Source organism: Etheostoma cragini, chromosome 4, assembly GCF_013103735.1.
Source record: "Etheostoma cragini isolate CJK2018 chromosome 4, CSU_Ecrag_1.0, whole genome shotgun sequence".
Classification (NCBI taxonomy): Eukaryota; Metazoa; Chordata; class Actinopteri; order Perciformes; family Percidae; genus Etheostoma; species Etheostoma cragini.
The window spans coordinates 25,457,968-25,474,921 of NC_048410.1; the positions used below are offsets into that span (position 1 = coordinate 25,457,968).

A 16,954-nucleotide genomic window follows, 5' to 3' on the forward strand; every position below is an offset into this window, starting at 1 on the left:
GTAGTGTATGTAAGAGCATTTCACATGTGTTCGTGAGAGGTAATTCTGAGTAAAGTCCCTAACGGCCCCTCATAGTAAAGTTAGCTGACTACACAGCTGAGTCTGATCACAGACAACAACAAAAAGGCCTAAGTGAAAGAAGTAGAGGACCTGTCCACCTAATCATGAATGACAGCAAGAGTAAAGAGATGATAGTGGACTATGAGAAGAAGTAGGGAAGGAACTACACCCATTAATAATAACATGTCCTCTGTGGAGAGGGTGGACAGCTATAAGAATCTTGGTGTCCACGCCGAGGGTTTGACCTGGGTGCTGCATACTGACTCAGTGGTGAGAAAGGCAAAAGAGAAACTCTTTCACCTCACACACCTCACAAAATTCAGAATATCCTCTGAAATACTCCTGCATCATCGAGAACATCGTAACAGCCTGTTCTACCTGTTGAGGTCAGTAAGAAACACACCAGGCCCTCAGGCCACATGGATGGATGGATGGATAGGAAATTTGTTTTCACAGTCTGGTTGATGCACATGGCAATATACTGTACACAAACAAATACATCAACAGATTTAAAAAAAACACGTAGAAACGAGCATATTTACAACAATGACACCAGATCTCTATAAGATCAGCCAGGTGGTTTCTCCAGCAGTGCTATGGCAGAAGGCCCTAAACCTCTTCCAAAGCAAGTCCTACCACCCCTCAAGGTCTGTATCTGCAGCCAGATGGCAGCAGTGTAAAGAGTGCGTCTAGACGGTGATTGTTGCCATTGACAATGGTGAGGACAAGGCCTGTGATGGAAACTGACTTTGGATTGGATTTTACACACACTGTTTATCCTGTTGTTATTATGTTTCAATGACTCAGTGATTCAGTTCATATCAGTGACTATGATGTTATGACTATCTTTATCTGAAACAATATTGCCACCGGCAGTAAACAAAAGGCCTGTTTTTAAAATTCAACAGAGGCTTAACACATGCAGACCGGATCTTGTTTCATTGGGTAGCTCTAAAGTAATTCGCACACCCACACACACACACACATTTAAGAACATACAATATGTGAAAGGAAGCCGCACAGATACTCTTATGCAGCTACTAGGCCAGATGCCACACACACAAATACCCACATATAAACACACACACTCAGAGTGTTCTAGGATCCAGAACAGCAGCAAGTGAGTTTGAAGCCCTGAAGTAGCTGAGGATTCTGAATACTGTGAAGTAAATTATGTGAGGAATGAGCTTATGCAGGCAGACAGCTGCAGTGCCGCTGTGCTCTGATCAGCTGATTCCTCAGCTGACTGTGTGATGTCATCAGTGACTGGGGGTATCATGGAGAGTTTGCCATGTTTTACTTGTCACCTTCACCTCAACAAATTAAGACAAAAATAGAAAGACAACTCAGGAATACTTTTCTCATCACAAAATGAGGACATTTTTGGATGATAATGTTAATGTTCTGTATTGGATGACATGACGATGAATCATAAAGTATTTTGTAATGTTTTTGCAAAAAGAAAACACTTGGACTCTGGTTGCCACTATAAACATACTTTATGTTTATCCTCAGAGTTTCAAGTCAATAATGTGGCCGCATGCCAAAAAAATCCACAAACACACCACACAAATGTCCTTTATTCATATGAGTAATAGGATCAATGAATCCACCAAGTTAATTGCTAACATTTGGGTCAAACTCCAGAATTCCTACTGCATCAAGTGATAGAAATGATGGAAGAATGTACAGAGTATGGTCTACTCTCTCTGTAAAGTGTCGTGAGATAACTCTTGTTTTGATATGATACTATGAATAAAATGGAATTGAAATTGAATTGAAGAAACTGTCAAAATAAGACTAAGATTTTAATAAAAGTGTTATTATTTTTCAGCCAGGATTATCTGTTGAACATCCCAATTGAACAATGGAGAGATTTGACATTCCGGAATGCCATCTTTGATATAGTGTGTTGATCTATGTCCTATGTGTGCTTCATGTGTCTTTTTCCAGTCAACATGACCCCAGTAGACCAGCTGGACCAGCAGTGAGCCCGATCCAGCTGGAAGAGCCTGCAACCATACACTCCTATCTTCAGTAAGTAACCTATAAACGCAATTTACCAGCAGTAATATGTTTAGTCAGCCACATTGGCACACATCTGCAAATCATTTCATTAGGGCCAAACATGTGTGACTTTTTTCTGCCAGAAATTACAATTACAATTGGATTTGTGTATTTTTTTGTTCCTTTTTTTGCTGCCTAAATTCATTATCTACTGTGTAACAGATAAAACATGTCATGGAGCATTATAACATGAAACATCATCAAAACCGCTCTTTATTCTTATGCAAGGATGAGAACATCGATATGAGTGTTTTCTTTCAATAAGCATGAACAATGAGCAGTAAAACAAAGAGCATATATCATGAAAGCTAAAGTAATCATAAAAAACTATTCCAATAATAACATATTAGTACTTTCCTCTAAACTGAGATGTCTAATCTGCCTCAGTTAAACAGCAGCATCTAAATATTGCACCTTCTAATATCATATCAACAAAGTTAAAAAAATATAAAAATACACTGACAATAGGATATTTCTGTAAACAATCTGTGATATGTTACATTATGCCAGCATGTAACTTATAAAAAAACTGTAAATACAATAATAAAAAGAGGAATGGAAAAAAAACAAATGCTACACCAAACATTCAACTAAATATTGCACATTCTTCACGATTAGCTAATCGCACTTTTTTCAAATAGCGATTCAGATTTGAAAATACTATATCCCCCTTAACATACATACTCCCCAACAGCACATTTATGGATTACTGTTTGTTAGCAGGAAAAGAGAAAAAGACAAAATTGGTAATCACTTATGGTAACAAGCCCTTAAAGCTATGAGGTAGTTTCTGTCTCCCCCATGAGTAATTCTAAGTAATGACAACAACCCTGTCATCGCATCCACATAATACCCCCCTCCTCGATACAGCCGAGGAGGACACATAGGATTAAAAAAACGTGATCGACTCTGCAGAAGAGGAAGAGGAACATAGATAGTTGGAGCTGATGGAGCTGATAGCCTTAAAGGTGCTCTATGCAGTGATGGGTGACGTTACTTGTTGTTGACGTTCAAGCATTTTCAAACATAACTGAGACTACTCGCCCCTACCTCCTCCTCATCTCATCCCCTGTCCCTCCCTTACGGAACACCGTTTGTGTATGCTTCATGGTGCAGTTTGGCGGAGTTGGTCTTTGTTGCTGTTTGTAGACCCTGGTCTGTCAGAGACCGTGTTTTTTACAGTGTGTTCAGGGGACGTGCAGCTAGCAGGTAGGGAGGAGATGTTTTTTACAGTGTGTTCAGGGGACAGGCAGCTAGCAGGTAATGAGGAGATGTTTTTTACAGTGTGTTTAGGGGACAAGCAGCTAGCAGGTAGTAAGGATATGTTTTTTACAGTGTGTCCAGGGGACAAGCAGCTAGCAGATAGTGAGGAGATGTTTTTTTAAAGTGTGTTCTGGGGACAGGCAGCTAGCCGGTAGTGAGGAGCTGATTTTTACATTGTGTTCAGGGGACAGGCAGCTAGCAGGTAGTTAGGAGTTGTTTTTTACAGTGTGTTAAGGGGACAGGCAACTAGCAGATAGTGAGGAGCTGTTTTTTACCGTGTGTTAACGGGACAGGCAGCTAGCCGGTAGTGAGGAGATGTTTTTACAGTTTGTCCAGGGGACAGGCAGCTAGCAGGTAGTGAGGAGATGTTTTTTACAGTGTGTCCAGGGGACAAGCAGCTAGCAGATAGTGAGGAGATGATTGCTGTATGTGAAAAAAAATGTTGAATTGTAAAACACGCGTGGCATTGCTTAGAGCACTTTTTAATTAGCTTTGTGCCAACCGTTTTGTGATGGCTTAAATGTAACCGACACTAATTAATGTAAAAGAAGTTACGCACTAAAGCTAGAGACAATATATCATACAACATTTCTAAAAACTAATTGTTTTCTACAAATAATGCACATCACATGTCAATCAGTCAAACATTTATTTGATTTGTAAAGAAAAACATTACATTTTCTGCATTTTCTGTATTTTCTGCTTTCCGTCTTTTTTACTTTAAATTAATATGATGTAGGCCTAGTTTCCGTCAGCAGTACCGTAGAAACAATCATCTTTTGTTTATCAAGTTGTCCAAAAATAACGAGTAAATGCATAAACTTCTGTTAAATACCTGATATTATGCTCATTTTCAGGTTCATAATTGTATTTAGAGGTTGTACCAGAATAGCTCATCTTCTTACCCTGTTTTTGAGCTCTCTGTTTTAGCTACAGAGTGAGACATATCCCTTCTGTTCAATCTTTGTTGGGAGTCGCACGTGCTCAGTAGCTAAGTAAGGACTACTTGCCAGTCAGAAGCAGAGTATGAGGGCATGCCCTGACAGTACCTAGGTAAGGACTACTAGCCAGTCAGAAGCAGAGCATGAGGGTGTGCCCTGACAGTACCTAGGTAAGGACTACTAGCCAGTCAGAAGCAGAGCATGAGGGTGTGCCCTGACAGTACCTAGGTAAGGACTACTAGCCAGTCAGAAACAGAGCATGAGGGTGTGCCCTGACAGTACCTAGGTAATACGTAAGAGTTTAAAACAGATCAGAATGCTAGGGTCTAAAAAGTAATACTCAGTTGCTTGTGATATACAATTTCACGGCTATATGGGAGAAATTCTTACACACTGTAGCTTTAAGTTACATTTAAACTGCACCTTTGTATTTATTTCTGCGTGTAAGGGTGTGAATCTTCACTGGTCTCATGATTCAATTACGATTATTTTGTCAACGATTCTATATCACAATGTGTCACCTCCTCAATATTATTATATATTGTTACACATAGTTTAAGCTTTTCATCAACAATCTCAATCAATATATATACTCTACACTCTACATGGTAACAAAAACTGTAACAAAGCAAAGGCAGCATAACACCTTTGCATCTAACAGTCTAGACTCATTATTCATACCACCACTAGATGCAGATGTAAATATTGGTCTTTACACTGCTGAAAAGTCTGCAGTGTGGTAGACTTGAGCAGATTAGACCTAGACAAATCAGTTGGGATCAGATATTTTGCACAGCAGGTGTTCTGGCAATAACACACACTTCTCTTGGCAGGCAACAAGACTACAAGGATTAGTACAAATGTACTAACAGCCGTGTATGTCCTTGCTCCTCTGTCCAGGCACTGTGATTTGGATATGAATGGGAAGGTGAACACTAATGCTGAGAAGATCACTCACTCCAAAAGTGCAAATATGGTGTCAGACCTGTCCCCAGAAGGCCAGTCTTACACCCGGGTGAGTGCACACACACACACACACACACACACACACACACACACACACACACACACACACACACACACACAAACACACACACACACACACACACACTTGACGCATGCAGGCATGCGCAAACATATGATACAAACTTTCAGTTTACACCGAAATTCTTTTTGCGTATCTGAACAGCTCCGCTCAAAAAGAACAACAAGCCAGGTTGTAATTTTATTTCAAAGCGATCTGTGAAGGTTTGATGCAAAATTTAAGGTTAGGTATCAATCCTTAATTCCAAAAATTTGAAAAAGAAAAGAAATCGCCATTGTCAGTATATTAACTGTGCACTGCCTTTAGTTTCATCAGTCCTAGGAAGTTATGTGATCACACTTGCGTTTGTTGCCTGAAGGCTCTTGGATTACTAACCAAACTTTCCCTCACATCCTTTGTTGTCCTCATGTCCCTCGTTGACCTCATGTTATTTGAGAAAATGATTCAATTTAATTGGCAATGGTCTGACTGATCTGCCTATAACCAGCGGATGGACACACGCCGACACACATTTCCCTTTATCATGTATGTGGAAGTTCACTTTAAGAATGAAAACATAAACTGTCTGACGCTCCTCTGTACTTCACTATTACAGTGGGAATTACAGTGGGAATAAATACCATTTAATAAATGCATAACCAATGTATAAACCCTCTTTATCCTTTATTTCTGTCTGTCTGTCTGTCTGTCTGCCTCTCTGTTGGTCTGTCTCTCTGTCTCTCTGTCTCTGTCTGTCTCTCTGTTTGTCTCTGTGTGTCTCTCTGTCTGTGTGTCTCTCTGTCTCTCTGTCTATCTTTCTTCCCTTTAACTTAGAAGAACTTAGAACTTTGTACATGTACTCGATTCTTGCTCTTTTGAGCTTGTAACTTTATGGTTGAATGCTCTTGGTGGAAGTCTCTTTGGATAAGAGTGTCTGCTAAATGTAATGCGATGTAAATTGTAATGTATCTGTCTTTCCCTCCGTCCCTGCAGACATCTCGTACTCCCAGAGGTGCTCCCAGAACAGCCACGTTTGGGAAGCGCTCCAACTCTATGCGCAGGAATCCCAAAGCCCCAGTCAGCAAACAGGGATGGCTTTACAAGCAGGTCAAAGCTGTTTTCTCTCCTCCCATATTACTGTGACTCCCCTGGTTTTACATCAGCCCCCTGGTCATGTTTAGTCCTACTCAGTCCGTGGTCCTCTGATGACTTCTCTTGCTCTGGGGGAGCTGTGTTAGGTCTAAGATAATCACCCCAATGATGTCATAGCGTTGTATAAGAGTCCCCACACTGACCATTATGGAAGCAATAATTTATTTAGAAAGTTTCAGTCTTAGACCTTGATCAGGTATTCAAGCATGTATTTGCATACTTTCCTCATCTTGAACATCCTGAGTACAGACAACTTTATTAATTACTATAACAGTCATTCCTAATTAGATTGCATGTCAAGCTAGGGTCTACTATGAGCCCTGCGAGACTTTCCTCGGCCTTGCAGCTGACAGCGGGGCAGCTTTAGTCTGAGCTATCTGATGAATAAGTATGCAACGTGTGTTCCCACAGGCCAGCAGTGGAGTGAAGCAGTGGAACAAGAGGTGGTTCGTCCTGGCTGACAGATGTCTCTTCTACTACAAAGGTTTGTGTTTCACTCTCTGCTCCAGCTCGGATATCTGCTTCTATGGTTTTAACTTTATACCGTTTGTGATGAGCAGGGCCACACGGAATTGGACAAATTCTTTGGCAGATTTTTTTTTTTTTAACTCATATTAAACTGAAATGGTGACGCATCTCCACCACAAGCGGAAACAACGGTCTGCTAAATTCCACAGATTTTCAATCTGGATCACAAATAAAAACTCAAAAAATTGATAATAATCTGCAGATTATTATTGTGGTCATTTATCACACCACCCCTGTAACAACAAACATTGATGTGTTAAAGATTAGAAACAGTAGAAACCAGGCCCGTGTTAAGACAATGGGGTGCCCCTGAGCGATATACCTAAAAGCCCCCCCCCCCATACATTTGCATGTGCTTGTGGACTAACTCAACTCTGACAGAGTTGAGAGGGGAGTGATAGTGGTCATGTAATCTTGATTTATTTATATTATTGTCAAATTAGTGTTTATAAACAAGTATTGTATCTGTCTTTCAACAATTTCAAGTCAATAATATAACAATTTGTGAAAAAATTATTTTCATGTTGCCCCCACTGGTGGTGAATGGTTGGTGACCCTGGGCACTGGCCCACTTGCCCTTATGGATAATCAGGGCATTGTAGAAATGCATAGTTTCTGCACTCACTGTGGCCACATTGTGGACAGTTAGGTTAGAAGTTTTGTTTGTGCCTAACTTTACATTTCTGAAATATTATGTGATGTTAATGGCTCTCCCTTTGTTCTCAGAGTCATAAACTAATGAATAAACTACCGAATATAAAATACTTTTTTTTTCTCCCCTCAAAATGCGTCACAAAAAGTGGGGTCGTCTTACATTTGGGGTATCACTATACTCATTCACAACAGCAGATGGAGCCAAATAGAGGGCCACCTGGCAGCGACAGTGATTATCCCTTGAACCAGAGCATGGGAGGGGACATAGTGACTCAGAGTACGGGACAGGCATTCAGTTTTTTTTGTCCAACCAGACTCCGATGCAATTCTTGTAAACAGAAGCACAGAGTTTATGTTTTGCTGTCTAGAGTGCTACTTGGGACACATACACCTATTTCTTTTTTTACATTTGTATTTATTTTACATTATTTGCATATTTCAGGTGCAATTTTAACATTCAGCCCTAATACTTGTTGGTTTAAATCCCCGTATGGACCAAAGTACGGAGTGTGGATTGGTAGCTGGAGAAATTCCACTTTACCTCCTGGGCACTGCCAGGTGCTCTTGAGCAAGGCACCGCTCAGGGCAGCCCACTTCCTCTGACAGCTCTCCATTTGTCCATAAATAGAACCTGAGCGTTTGTGTGTGTGTGTGTGTGTGTGTGTGTGTGTGTTTGTGTATTTCAGGCCTGTGTGTTGTAACAAAACAGAGTGTAAATTGTAACTTCCCCACTGGGGATCAATAAACAGTATAAATTATTAAATTATTATAAATTATGCTCTGACAGAAGGGAGGTGGATCATATGCATACACCTATTTCTAACCATGTGTCTGTGTGGGCACGCTGCTGAAGCTGGGTAACATCTGGCAGAACATCTGCAGACACTACTTTTTCTTCATTTGTATAATGACTAAGTGGGTAAAAGCTGACAATAGAACAGCTAGAACATCTATGAAAATGACATCATGTTACTTTAAAGCAGCCTTTAAAACCAGGAAAAGACAACACAGATATCTACAATTACAATCAAAAGACACTTGTCTAATTGATATTGATATAATATTGATTTAATGCCCAGTCCTAGTCCTACCAACAGAGTACAGTTTGTTTCATTTTTCACTTACATTATTCCAGAAGTCCATAAATTGTAGATTAACAAATGTGACTAATGTGACAAGTTTTAATATTTTCACATCTGAACATCAAAAGCTGTTTTTCCTTCAATAAGTCATGAACAAGAGGGGGTTGTCTTATAATCAGGATTGTCTTTTATTTGGGCCAGAGCTTAAAAAATATTGGAAACATCTTCCAATCATATTCAGTATTCGTAAAAGAGAAAGTGTGTGTGTGCATCATTTCTCACATGCAGATGAATGGGTCACTGAGCTAACTGGGCTGCAGTCTGGCTCTGCTCTCATTTCAGCAGAGCACATCACCATGGTAATGGGGGGGGGGGGGCTGCAGTCTCTGGAAATCAGCGGTGGAAGAAGTATTCAGATCCTTTACTTAAGTAAAAGTACCCATGGCACACTGTAAAAATACTGTTACAGTTGTAAGTCATGCATTGAAAATGATTTTTCAGTGTCTTAATCATTGCTCTGAACCTGTCTTTCTCCTGTCTTCCTCAGCGGTCTGTAGGACCGTAGGCTGATTGTTATTGCGTTCATAATGATGTTCCGCTGCATGCTTGAAGTGACTTGTCACAGCTGGGCGGCTGTGGCTCAGTGGTAGAGCGGTTGCCTGACAATCAGAAGATTGGTGGTTCGATCCCCGCCCCTGCAGTCATTGTCGAAGTGTCCTTGGGCAAGACACTGAACCCCGAGTTGCCCCCGTGCTGCGCATCGGAGTGTGAATGTGTGTGAATGTTTATCTGATGAGCAGGTGGCACCTTGTACGGCAGCCCCGGCCACAGTGTATGAATGTGTGTTAAAGGTGAATGTCTCCTGTAGATGTAAAAGCGCTTTGAGCAGTTGTTAAGACTGGGAAAGCGCTATATAAATACAGCACATTTACATTTACATGTCTTAGCACCGCTGTTAGCGCAACCAAGTAACAACAGTGGCTAAATTATATCTGATTTTTGTAGAGACAAAACAGACTTGAGCAGACGTCGTTCTGGTGTACCTCCGGTCTTTCTTCATCCTCTAACTTTCTTCTCTGTTCTTGAATGTGCCGTAGCGACCGGAGCCTCTCCCAGCTCAACAGACTGTTCTGCTACCTGGCTAGCTAGCAGCTATAATGTTTCCCAGCATGCCCGTCTGCAGTTTAAATTTGAAAAAAATATTAATGTGGTGTTTTATCCTGTTAAAAAAAGTCAGTTGTTGGTATTAATTGTTGTTGTTATAAAGTTACTACCATGAGTGAGAAGGGTACGCAGTTATCAGGGATCTCGTTCTCAACTCACTGGCAGATTACTTTGACCCTAGCACTTTTTGAGGGATTGTTGTCAATTTCCCTGGTGGAAGTCACTGAGGTAGTTGAACAACTCCACAGTGGCAAAGACCCAGAGATTAATGAGATCCGTCCAGAAATGCTGAAAGTTCCGGGTGTGGAGGGGCTGTCTTGGTTGACACACCTCTTCAACATTGCGTGGAAGTCTGGAACAGTATTTAAGGAGTGGCAGACCAGGGTGGTGGTTCCCCTCTTAAAAAAGTGGGACCAGAGGGTGTGTGCCAATTACAGCGGTATGACACTTCTCAGCCTCCCTGGTAAAGTTTACTCCAAGGTGCTGGAAAGGAGGGTTTGGCCGATAGTTGAACCTCGGATTGAAGAGGAACAATGCGGATTCCGTCATGGAACAACGGCAAGGGCCATCCAATCTCTGTGTGACCAAAGCGAGAGCTGTGTCCAGGTTCTCAGCAGTAAGCCAGACTCGTTCCAGGTGAGGGTTGGCCTCCGCCAGGGCTGCGCTTTGTCACCAATCCGGTTTGTAATATTTATGGACAGGAAATCAAGTCGAGTTGGGGGGGGGGGTGGTTGAAGTTCGGTGAGCTGGGGAATCTCCTCGCTGCTTTTTGCAGATTTCTTTTAAAATGGAGAGATTGAACAGCAATGATTTGGTAAATGCAACATTTGTTTTTCCATAACTAGCTCATTAGGTTTTTTTTAAATAATAAATGCACCTTAAGAAACATTTCAGAATTCAAGTGTTGTAGTTAAATTACTCATCTTTGCTGAAAACAATACAATTTAAAAGAAAACGAATGAATTGAATTATTTTCTTAGTTGATCTGTATCCAAATCACAGTGCTTTGTATTCCGCGGGTTTCCTGGGGACTTGTCTTTTTCTAGTGCTCCAGTAAGTTTCCAGTACTGTGGGGCTCATGTCTCAGTGGTGTGTTGTCCTGTACCTCGGAGCTGATTGCAGCCTTGACTAACCTTGTGCAGGGCGCAGCAGAAGATGTTCACAGAAAACAAACTGTGATAACAGTCCAACCGCTACCAAAAGTCACAATAACGATAACACCTATGCTGCTGTCAAACTCCTTTTTCAGTGTCAGATTTTAATGTAAAACTAAACTCTGGCATTTTCTTTTTTTATACTTATTTTGTTTTTAGTTAAGGCAGTGTCAGGGGATTGAAATGTTGTTCATCTGTTCACTCTGTATGGCAATAAAATCTAATTATGTAATCTTTCTATCTATCTATCTATCTATCTATCTATCTATCTATCTATTCATGTATCCATGTATCCATCTCTCTATCTATCTATTATTTCTATCTACTAATCCATCTTGCTATATTTGACATACAGTTGTTTGTCTCCTTTGGCTTTCTATCACGTAACAATTTAACAAAATATTCTAGGTTGTGATGATTTTGCAAACTTCTGATAACAAACATGGCCCACAAGTGCCCCTGGCCGTTCTTTTCTTTCTTATTTTGAATTTATTGCTCTCTGTGCTGGGGGCTTCTCTCTGTATTCTGAACACGTCTGTTGTGTTCCAGCCTCCTCTTGTCTCCGTCTGGCCCAGCTGTGTTTTGGAAACGAAGGCTTAGAGAGACAGAGAGCAAGCAAGGGAGGGAGGAATTTGTGACAGTGCAATTTACCACTGCAATTGCTATGCCACCCAGGACTGAGGGCCAAAACATGGGCACAAGGGGAGGAAAAAAAGCCCTGTTTTTTGTTGTGCGGGTGTTTTATCTCTGACTTCTCCGAAGCACAGCTTGGGTTTATGTGAGTGTGTCTGTTTCGACCAATAAGTTTTATATTTCAGATATTTCTTCACTTAGACTAGACTATCAATATCAATGATACTCTATAATCAATACGCTCATTAAAAAAAGAAATTAACAAAAGGCCATTGAACAGTTTAAGTGTAAATTTATAATCTCTCATTTTCCAAAACGTGTTTTAACTATGTTTAGAATTTTATCCAAATTAGCAATATTTTGAAAAGGAGAATTAGACATATGTAAGCCTCACATTGGTGCCTCTCAGCCTCTGTGTTGCCCACCCTGTTTGTAAAAAAATCCAAGAATTACAAATGGTCTTCATGTATGTTATATTCTTGTCTGTCTCACAAAAGTCTATACTTAACTTATACTGTATAATAACAATAACGTGCCACCCCATGACATAGTAGAGATAGATACATTTTGAATGATGTCATTAGCTGTTGTGAGTCTGTGCAACTGAATTATGACTAAAATTGCCCCACACAGTCTCTTAGGTCTGTGTCTCTCGCTCCACGCCTCCCCAACTTTCTTTTGTAGATTTGTCCTGCTCATTGTCCCTGCGTATTACAGACCATAGCCTGGATTTCCCCACGGAGGAGCACAGGGAATACTTTATTCCCCACATCTCCTTGTATTGTTAATCCCATTCCAATATGGTTTAAGAGTCTACAGCCATGCTAGCAGCTGTTAGAATATTTCGTATTTGTACAGAATGCTAGCTCAGCTAGCTACTTAATAGACCACAATGCTGTCTCCGAAGGGTTCAGGTGGGAGGGGTGAAGTTGGTTTTGGCCGGCTCTGCTTTGGACGATTCTGCCTTTCTTCTCACGCCATGGGAGCTGCCACTTCGGGGGTAACCTGCTGTCTGAGTCAAGCAGAACCCTGTTCCACCCCTTCTTGGCAGGGCCCAGATCAGTGGCCCGGGCCCTGAAAGGGATGGCCTCTTGGCTTGCCAGAGCCTGTGTTAAGGACTATGCAAGAAGCCCGGGCTGGAGTTGCACACACAGTGACCTCCGACTTGACTTGAGTCTCGTCATCAAAAGACGTCTGACTCGACTCGGACTCAAGATGCGGAGCTTGTGAACAAACTTGATTTTTAGGAAATGTTTTCCTCCATGCGTAACTTATGACCTATGTACATACCACGTAACGCGTGACGTATCTGCTGTGCGCCGCCACACATGAGCAAGGACAACAAACATGTTGACTGAACCGGCAGAATTCATCAGAAGCTTTGGCTTCAACAACTTCAGAAAACACGGCCCAAACAAGAAACGCTGGATGAAAAATATGTGGATTCTATCTCAAAGGCTTGGGCCATATTTACATTGCTACATTTTGGTTTAAAAACATTCACACCTTGCATCCACACTCTGGGGTCTGTAGCCTTGGACTCCAACTAAATGACTTTTGATTATCTCTGCCATTCAGTAGGGTTACCGCTAAATCGACAGTGTCGCTGTTGGCTATAACCTCTGGTAGAAGGATAGGTGAGCTGTAAATACAGTTAGATTCTACATCATAGATTCATATGCGTTTTTTTTTTCAATCAATAAACCATTCACATGTGTGGTGGAGGGAGACAGGGATGGAGGGGAGGAAGAAGTTCTTCTATTCACCTGCTGTCCCTTTGTGTGTGTGTGTGTGTGTATGTGTGTTTGTTTGTGTCTGGCAGCAGGTATACAGTTGGCTGGGGGCCAAGATTCCTGCAACACTGAGTCACATGGGCTGATCATTATCTCCCGCTCACGCACGAGCACACACACACACACACATACACACTCACACACACACAGATTCAGGGTATTGTATGATTGCACAAGCCCTTCCCCCTCCCCAGATCTCTCTCTCTCTCTCTCTGCTCCATTGCCCTTGTTTGTTCTCTCTCTCTTTTTCTCTCTCACACACACACATCCACACACATAAACACACACACACACTCTCAGCACAGCAGGGAGAGTGTCGGTGCAGAGCTGCGTTCAGGAAATAGAAGGTAGGATGTTCACGGAGAGAGCGGTGTGTATCCCTTTTCAAACTGCTGAAATTTTCATGGCTCCTTTCATTATTTAGTAAGCACTGGTGCTCCCCTTCTACAGTGCTTCTATTTATCGTCGCTGGATCCTGGTGTGTGTGTGTGTGTGTGTGTGTGTGAGAGCGTGTGAGCCATTACCGCTGCTTATCAGAGGGGACCTCAGACCATAATGGATATCTATTCTAGGAAGCTGTCACCGTGGGAGCAGAGATTGTGCTGGGAGGAAGGCAGCTTGGATTCCACCCTCATGTTTGGACTGTGCTGAACACTCCTCTGTTTTGCTGTCTTTTTATCCTGCAGGTTGGATGAATTGGCGCAGGCTGTAATTGTTATTTCTCTCACACAGTAGGTGTAGCCATGCCTCGGATCGTTATTCTGTGTCTCTCCGATTCTCTCTTCTAGGAGGTTTTCACACTATCATTTCTTTCTTCGCAGACGAGAAGGAGGACACAGTGTTAGGGAGTTTGCCGCTGCTTAGTTTCCGAATTGGAGGAGTGGAGCCTTCGGATAACATCACCCGCAAGTTTGCCTTTAAGGTCAGTAACATCTTGATGGAGGCACTGAGGGTGCTGAGAGCTCTATGTGTTGTTGTTTATTTCATGCAGGGGGATGCAACGGGACACAATGAGCGCATAACTTGCAATGTGCAAGACAAGCGTTAAGTTTGTAAATTTGTAAAACAAAAACTTGTAGGAACTAGGGCTGCACAACATTTTGTTTTCTTATCATCATCACGATATCAACTGGCACAGTAGCCACAACTTGAAAGGCACTTAGTTAGTGTTAGTTGTAAAAGAAGAGAACTGCACTTTATAATATAACTGCCATTCTTATTTTTAGTGCTGCCTTTATAGTCAATTCAATACAATTTGTTTAATAAAAGAATGTTAGAAAGGATTTCCTTTCATTTGTTATCAAATGCAGCAAGCTGTTTGTTTTTTAGGAGATTACTGAAAGAAGAACCGAGCACACTTCAATATCTGTTTTGTTTTTTTATCCTAGTGATATCGCATGTTTTCTTCATATCGTGCAGGCCTAGTAGGAACAATATGGCTTATTTCAGAGTGTAGGAAATGTTCCAAGGCCGCGGCATTGAAAGGCTGTTGGCTGTAGGTTTCCAGAGTGACAAGTATTCCTCACAGAACAGCGCTCTAACCCTTAAAGACGTCTCCTTGTGCAATGGGACTGCTTCTTGCATAAGCAGTGTACTGATGTATGAACTTGTTCTTTGGTTGCAGTGCTGTGGCTTGGTGGAGGGTGTTGGTTTGGTTCTAGTTGATTGATAGAAGCTGACTGGCTTCATGGCTGAGTCACATGCTGTTATTTATGACTGCTAAAGAGCGCCAGGGGAACTGGAGTCTCCCAGTCTCATCAGAGTAGAGGATTGATGTTGGTGTTTTTCAGCTAGGGATGTGACATTGAGTGATGACTTCTAGTTTGGGGTTGGATGTTTAATCAGATTCTTAGTCCTTTTAAAAAAAAAAAGGTAAACTCTTGCTTAATGTTAATGTTATGTATATTACGTCGGTGACATGATTTAAGCCCTCATTTTGTTAATTTCTCATAAACTATTCACCAGAACCCCCTCTGTGCAATATTATCCAACATAATGGATGTCACAGTTCTGCAGTCACATCATGGACATGTTTTACTCTAACAAAGTTGAGTTGCTTGAGTAATTGAGCATCAGTTTGACTGATGAGGGTGATTGGCTAATGGGCACATTTTTATCTTGACATGGACTCTAAAAGGCTTTCCACTTACAAACAACTTACGGCCATGACATCAGCATAGGGTCGTTTTGATTTGAACAACTATGACTCAAACAACAAGTCTTTCTGTCGTTCTTATCGATTCTTGATTCTCATTCACCTAGAGGCAGAGTTGAAATGGTTTACAAGCTTATTTTACATATAAGAGGAACATTTATGCTTTTTCAATGGTAAAAAAGCAACAGTTATTATTAAGCTGAAGCTGAAGAAACCAAAACATGCCCACGTTAAATTTGACCCCAACGGTTGGCTCCGAAACCAAAAATGTAATTCAATTTTAATAATAAATGATGCCCTTGGAATCAATGCCGCTAAGACGGACAGCACTGACAGGACCATGTACCGGTTTATTACACCCTGGTAGTCTGAAGACACAGTGGCACTTCCCCATGTCCTATAAATGGGATGTAATAAAAATCAATTACTTTTGTAATTGCGGTTCGTGACGCGTTTCCTCAGATCTTGATGACGGCGGCAGCACGGCACCTGACAGAGCTGTTTGTCAGAGCTGAATAAAGATGAGACAAGGGAGGATGTAAAGTAGGTTAGCCGAGTGTGAATCTGCTGAGCAAAGCTTTATATAAGTTGGAAAGTTAGCCTTGTTTCCCCCTTCAGCATCAGCATGAAACACACAGACACACACACACACATACACACACACACACTCACGCACACACACACGCACACTCACGCACACACTCTGTCTATCTCTATCTCTTCATCTCTGGGCCTATTTTTTATGGCCGTCCCTGTTTGTCACTATCAGTTTTCTTCACTTTTCAGAACATTTAGTGCTTTTTGTTGTTCTATTCCTTTGCATGACAGTTCAAAGTCTGGTGCAAAGTCCAGTGCATGTACCCAGTGTGTGTACACACACACACACACACACACACACACACACACACACACACACCTGTAGTGGAGACAGACTGTACAAATATACTTAGTGTGGCTTTGAAAGCTTGCCAAGGGTTAGTTATGGTGGACTGGACATTCAGTACTGTTTCCTGTCCAATTTCCATGTACAGTGCCAGTCATCCTGCCATGACCCTGGCAGTTCAAATTGACACACTCCAAGGTGTAATATTAACATTACTAATATTAACAATGATCAAATACCAAGTGCACACTTTTAAAATAATGTTGCAAACACAGCAGGCTTAAAAGACAAAAATAATCCTGAAGACTGAAAGCAGAAATACATTGGAGGAAAATTTAAAATAGAGATAAGACAAAAAATGTCACAAAGAAAGGATTAAAGGCGTTCCCAAGGCCTTTGAG

General features: G+C 41.4%; 1 protein-coding gene across 21 annotated transcripts in view; it reads left to right on the forward strand.

Moving 5' to 3' along the window:
* The window catches only part of plekha6 (pleckstrin homology domain containing, family A member 6), an 82,504-nt gene that overhangs the window by 23,670 nt on the left and 41,880 nt on the right, over nt 1–16,954 (forward strand). For 17 of the 21 annotated variants that reach the window (XR_004656304.1, XM_034869139.1, XM_034869136.1 and 14 more), the window contains exons 2-6: nt 2,014–2,097; nt 5,232–5,346; nt 6,349–6,462; nt 6,919–6,991; nt 14,337–14,437. Coding sequence is in view for 16 of the 21 variants with exons in the window: in XM_034869136.1 (XP_034725027.1) it covers nt 2,014–2,097; nt 5,232–5,346; nt 6,349–6,462; nt 6,919–6,991; nt 14,337–14,437 (487 nt within the window). In the remaining 5 variants the exon portion in view is untranslated. The other 4 variants (XM_034869146.1, XM_034869148.1, XM_034869147.1 and 1 more) reach the window with 3 other exon arrangements.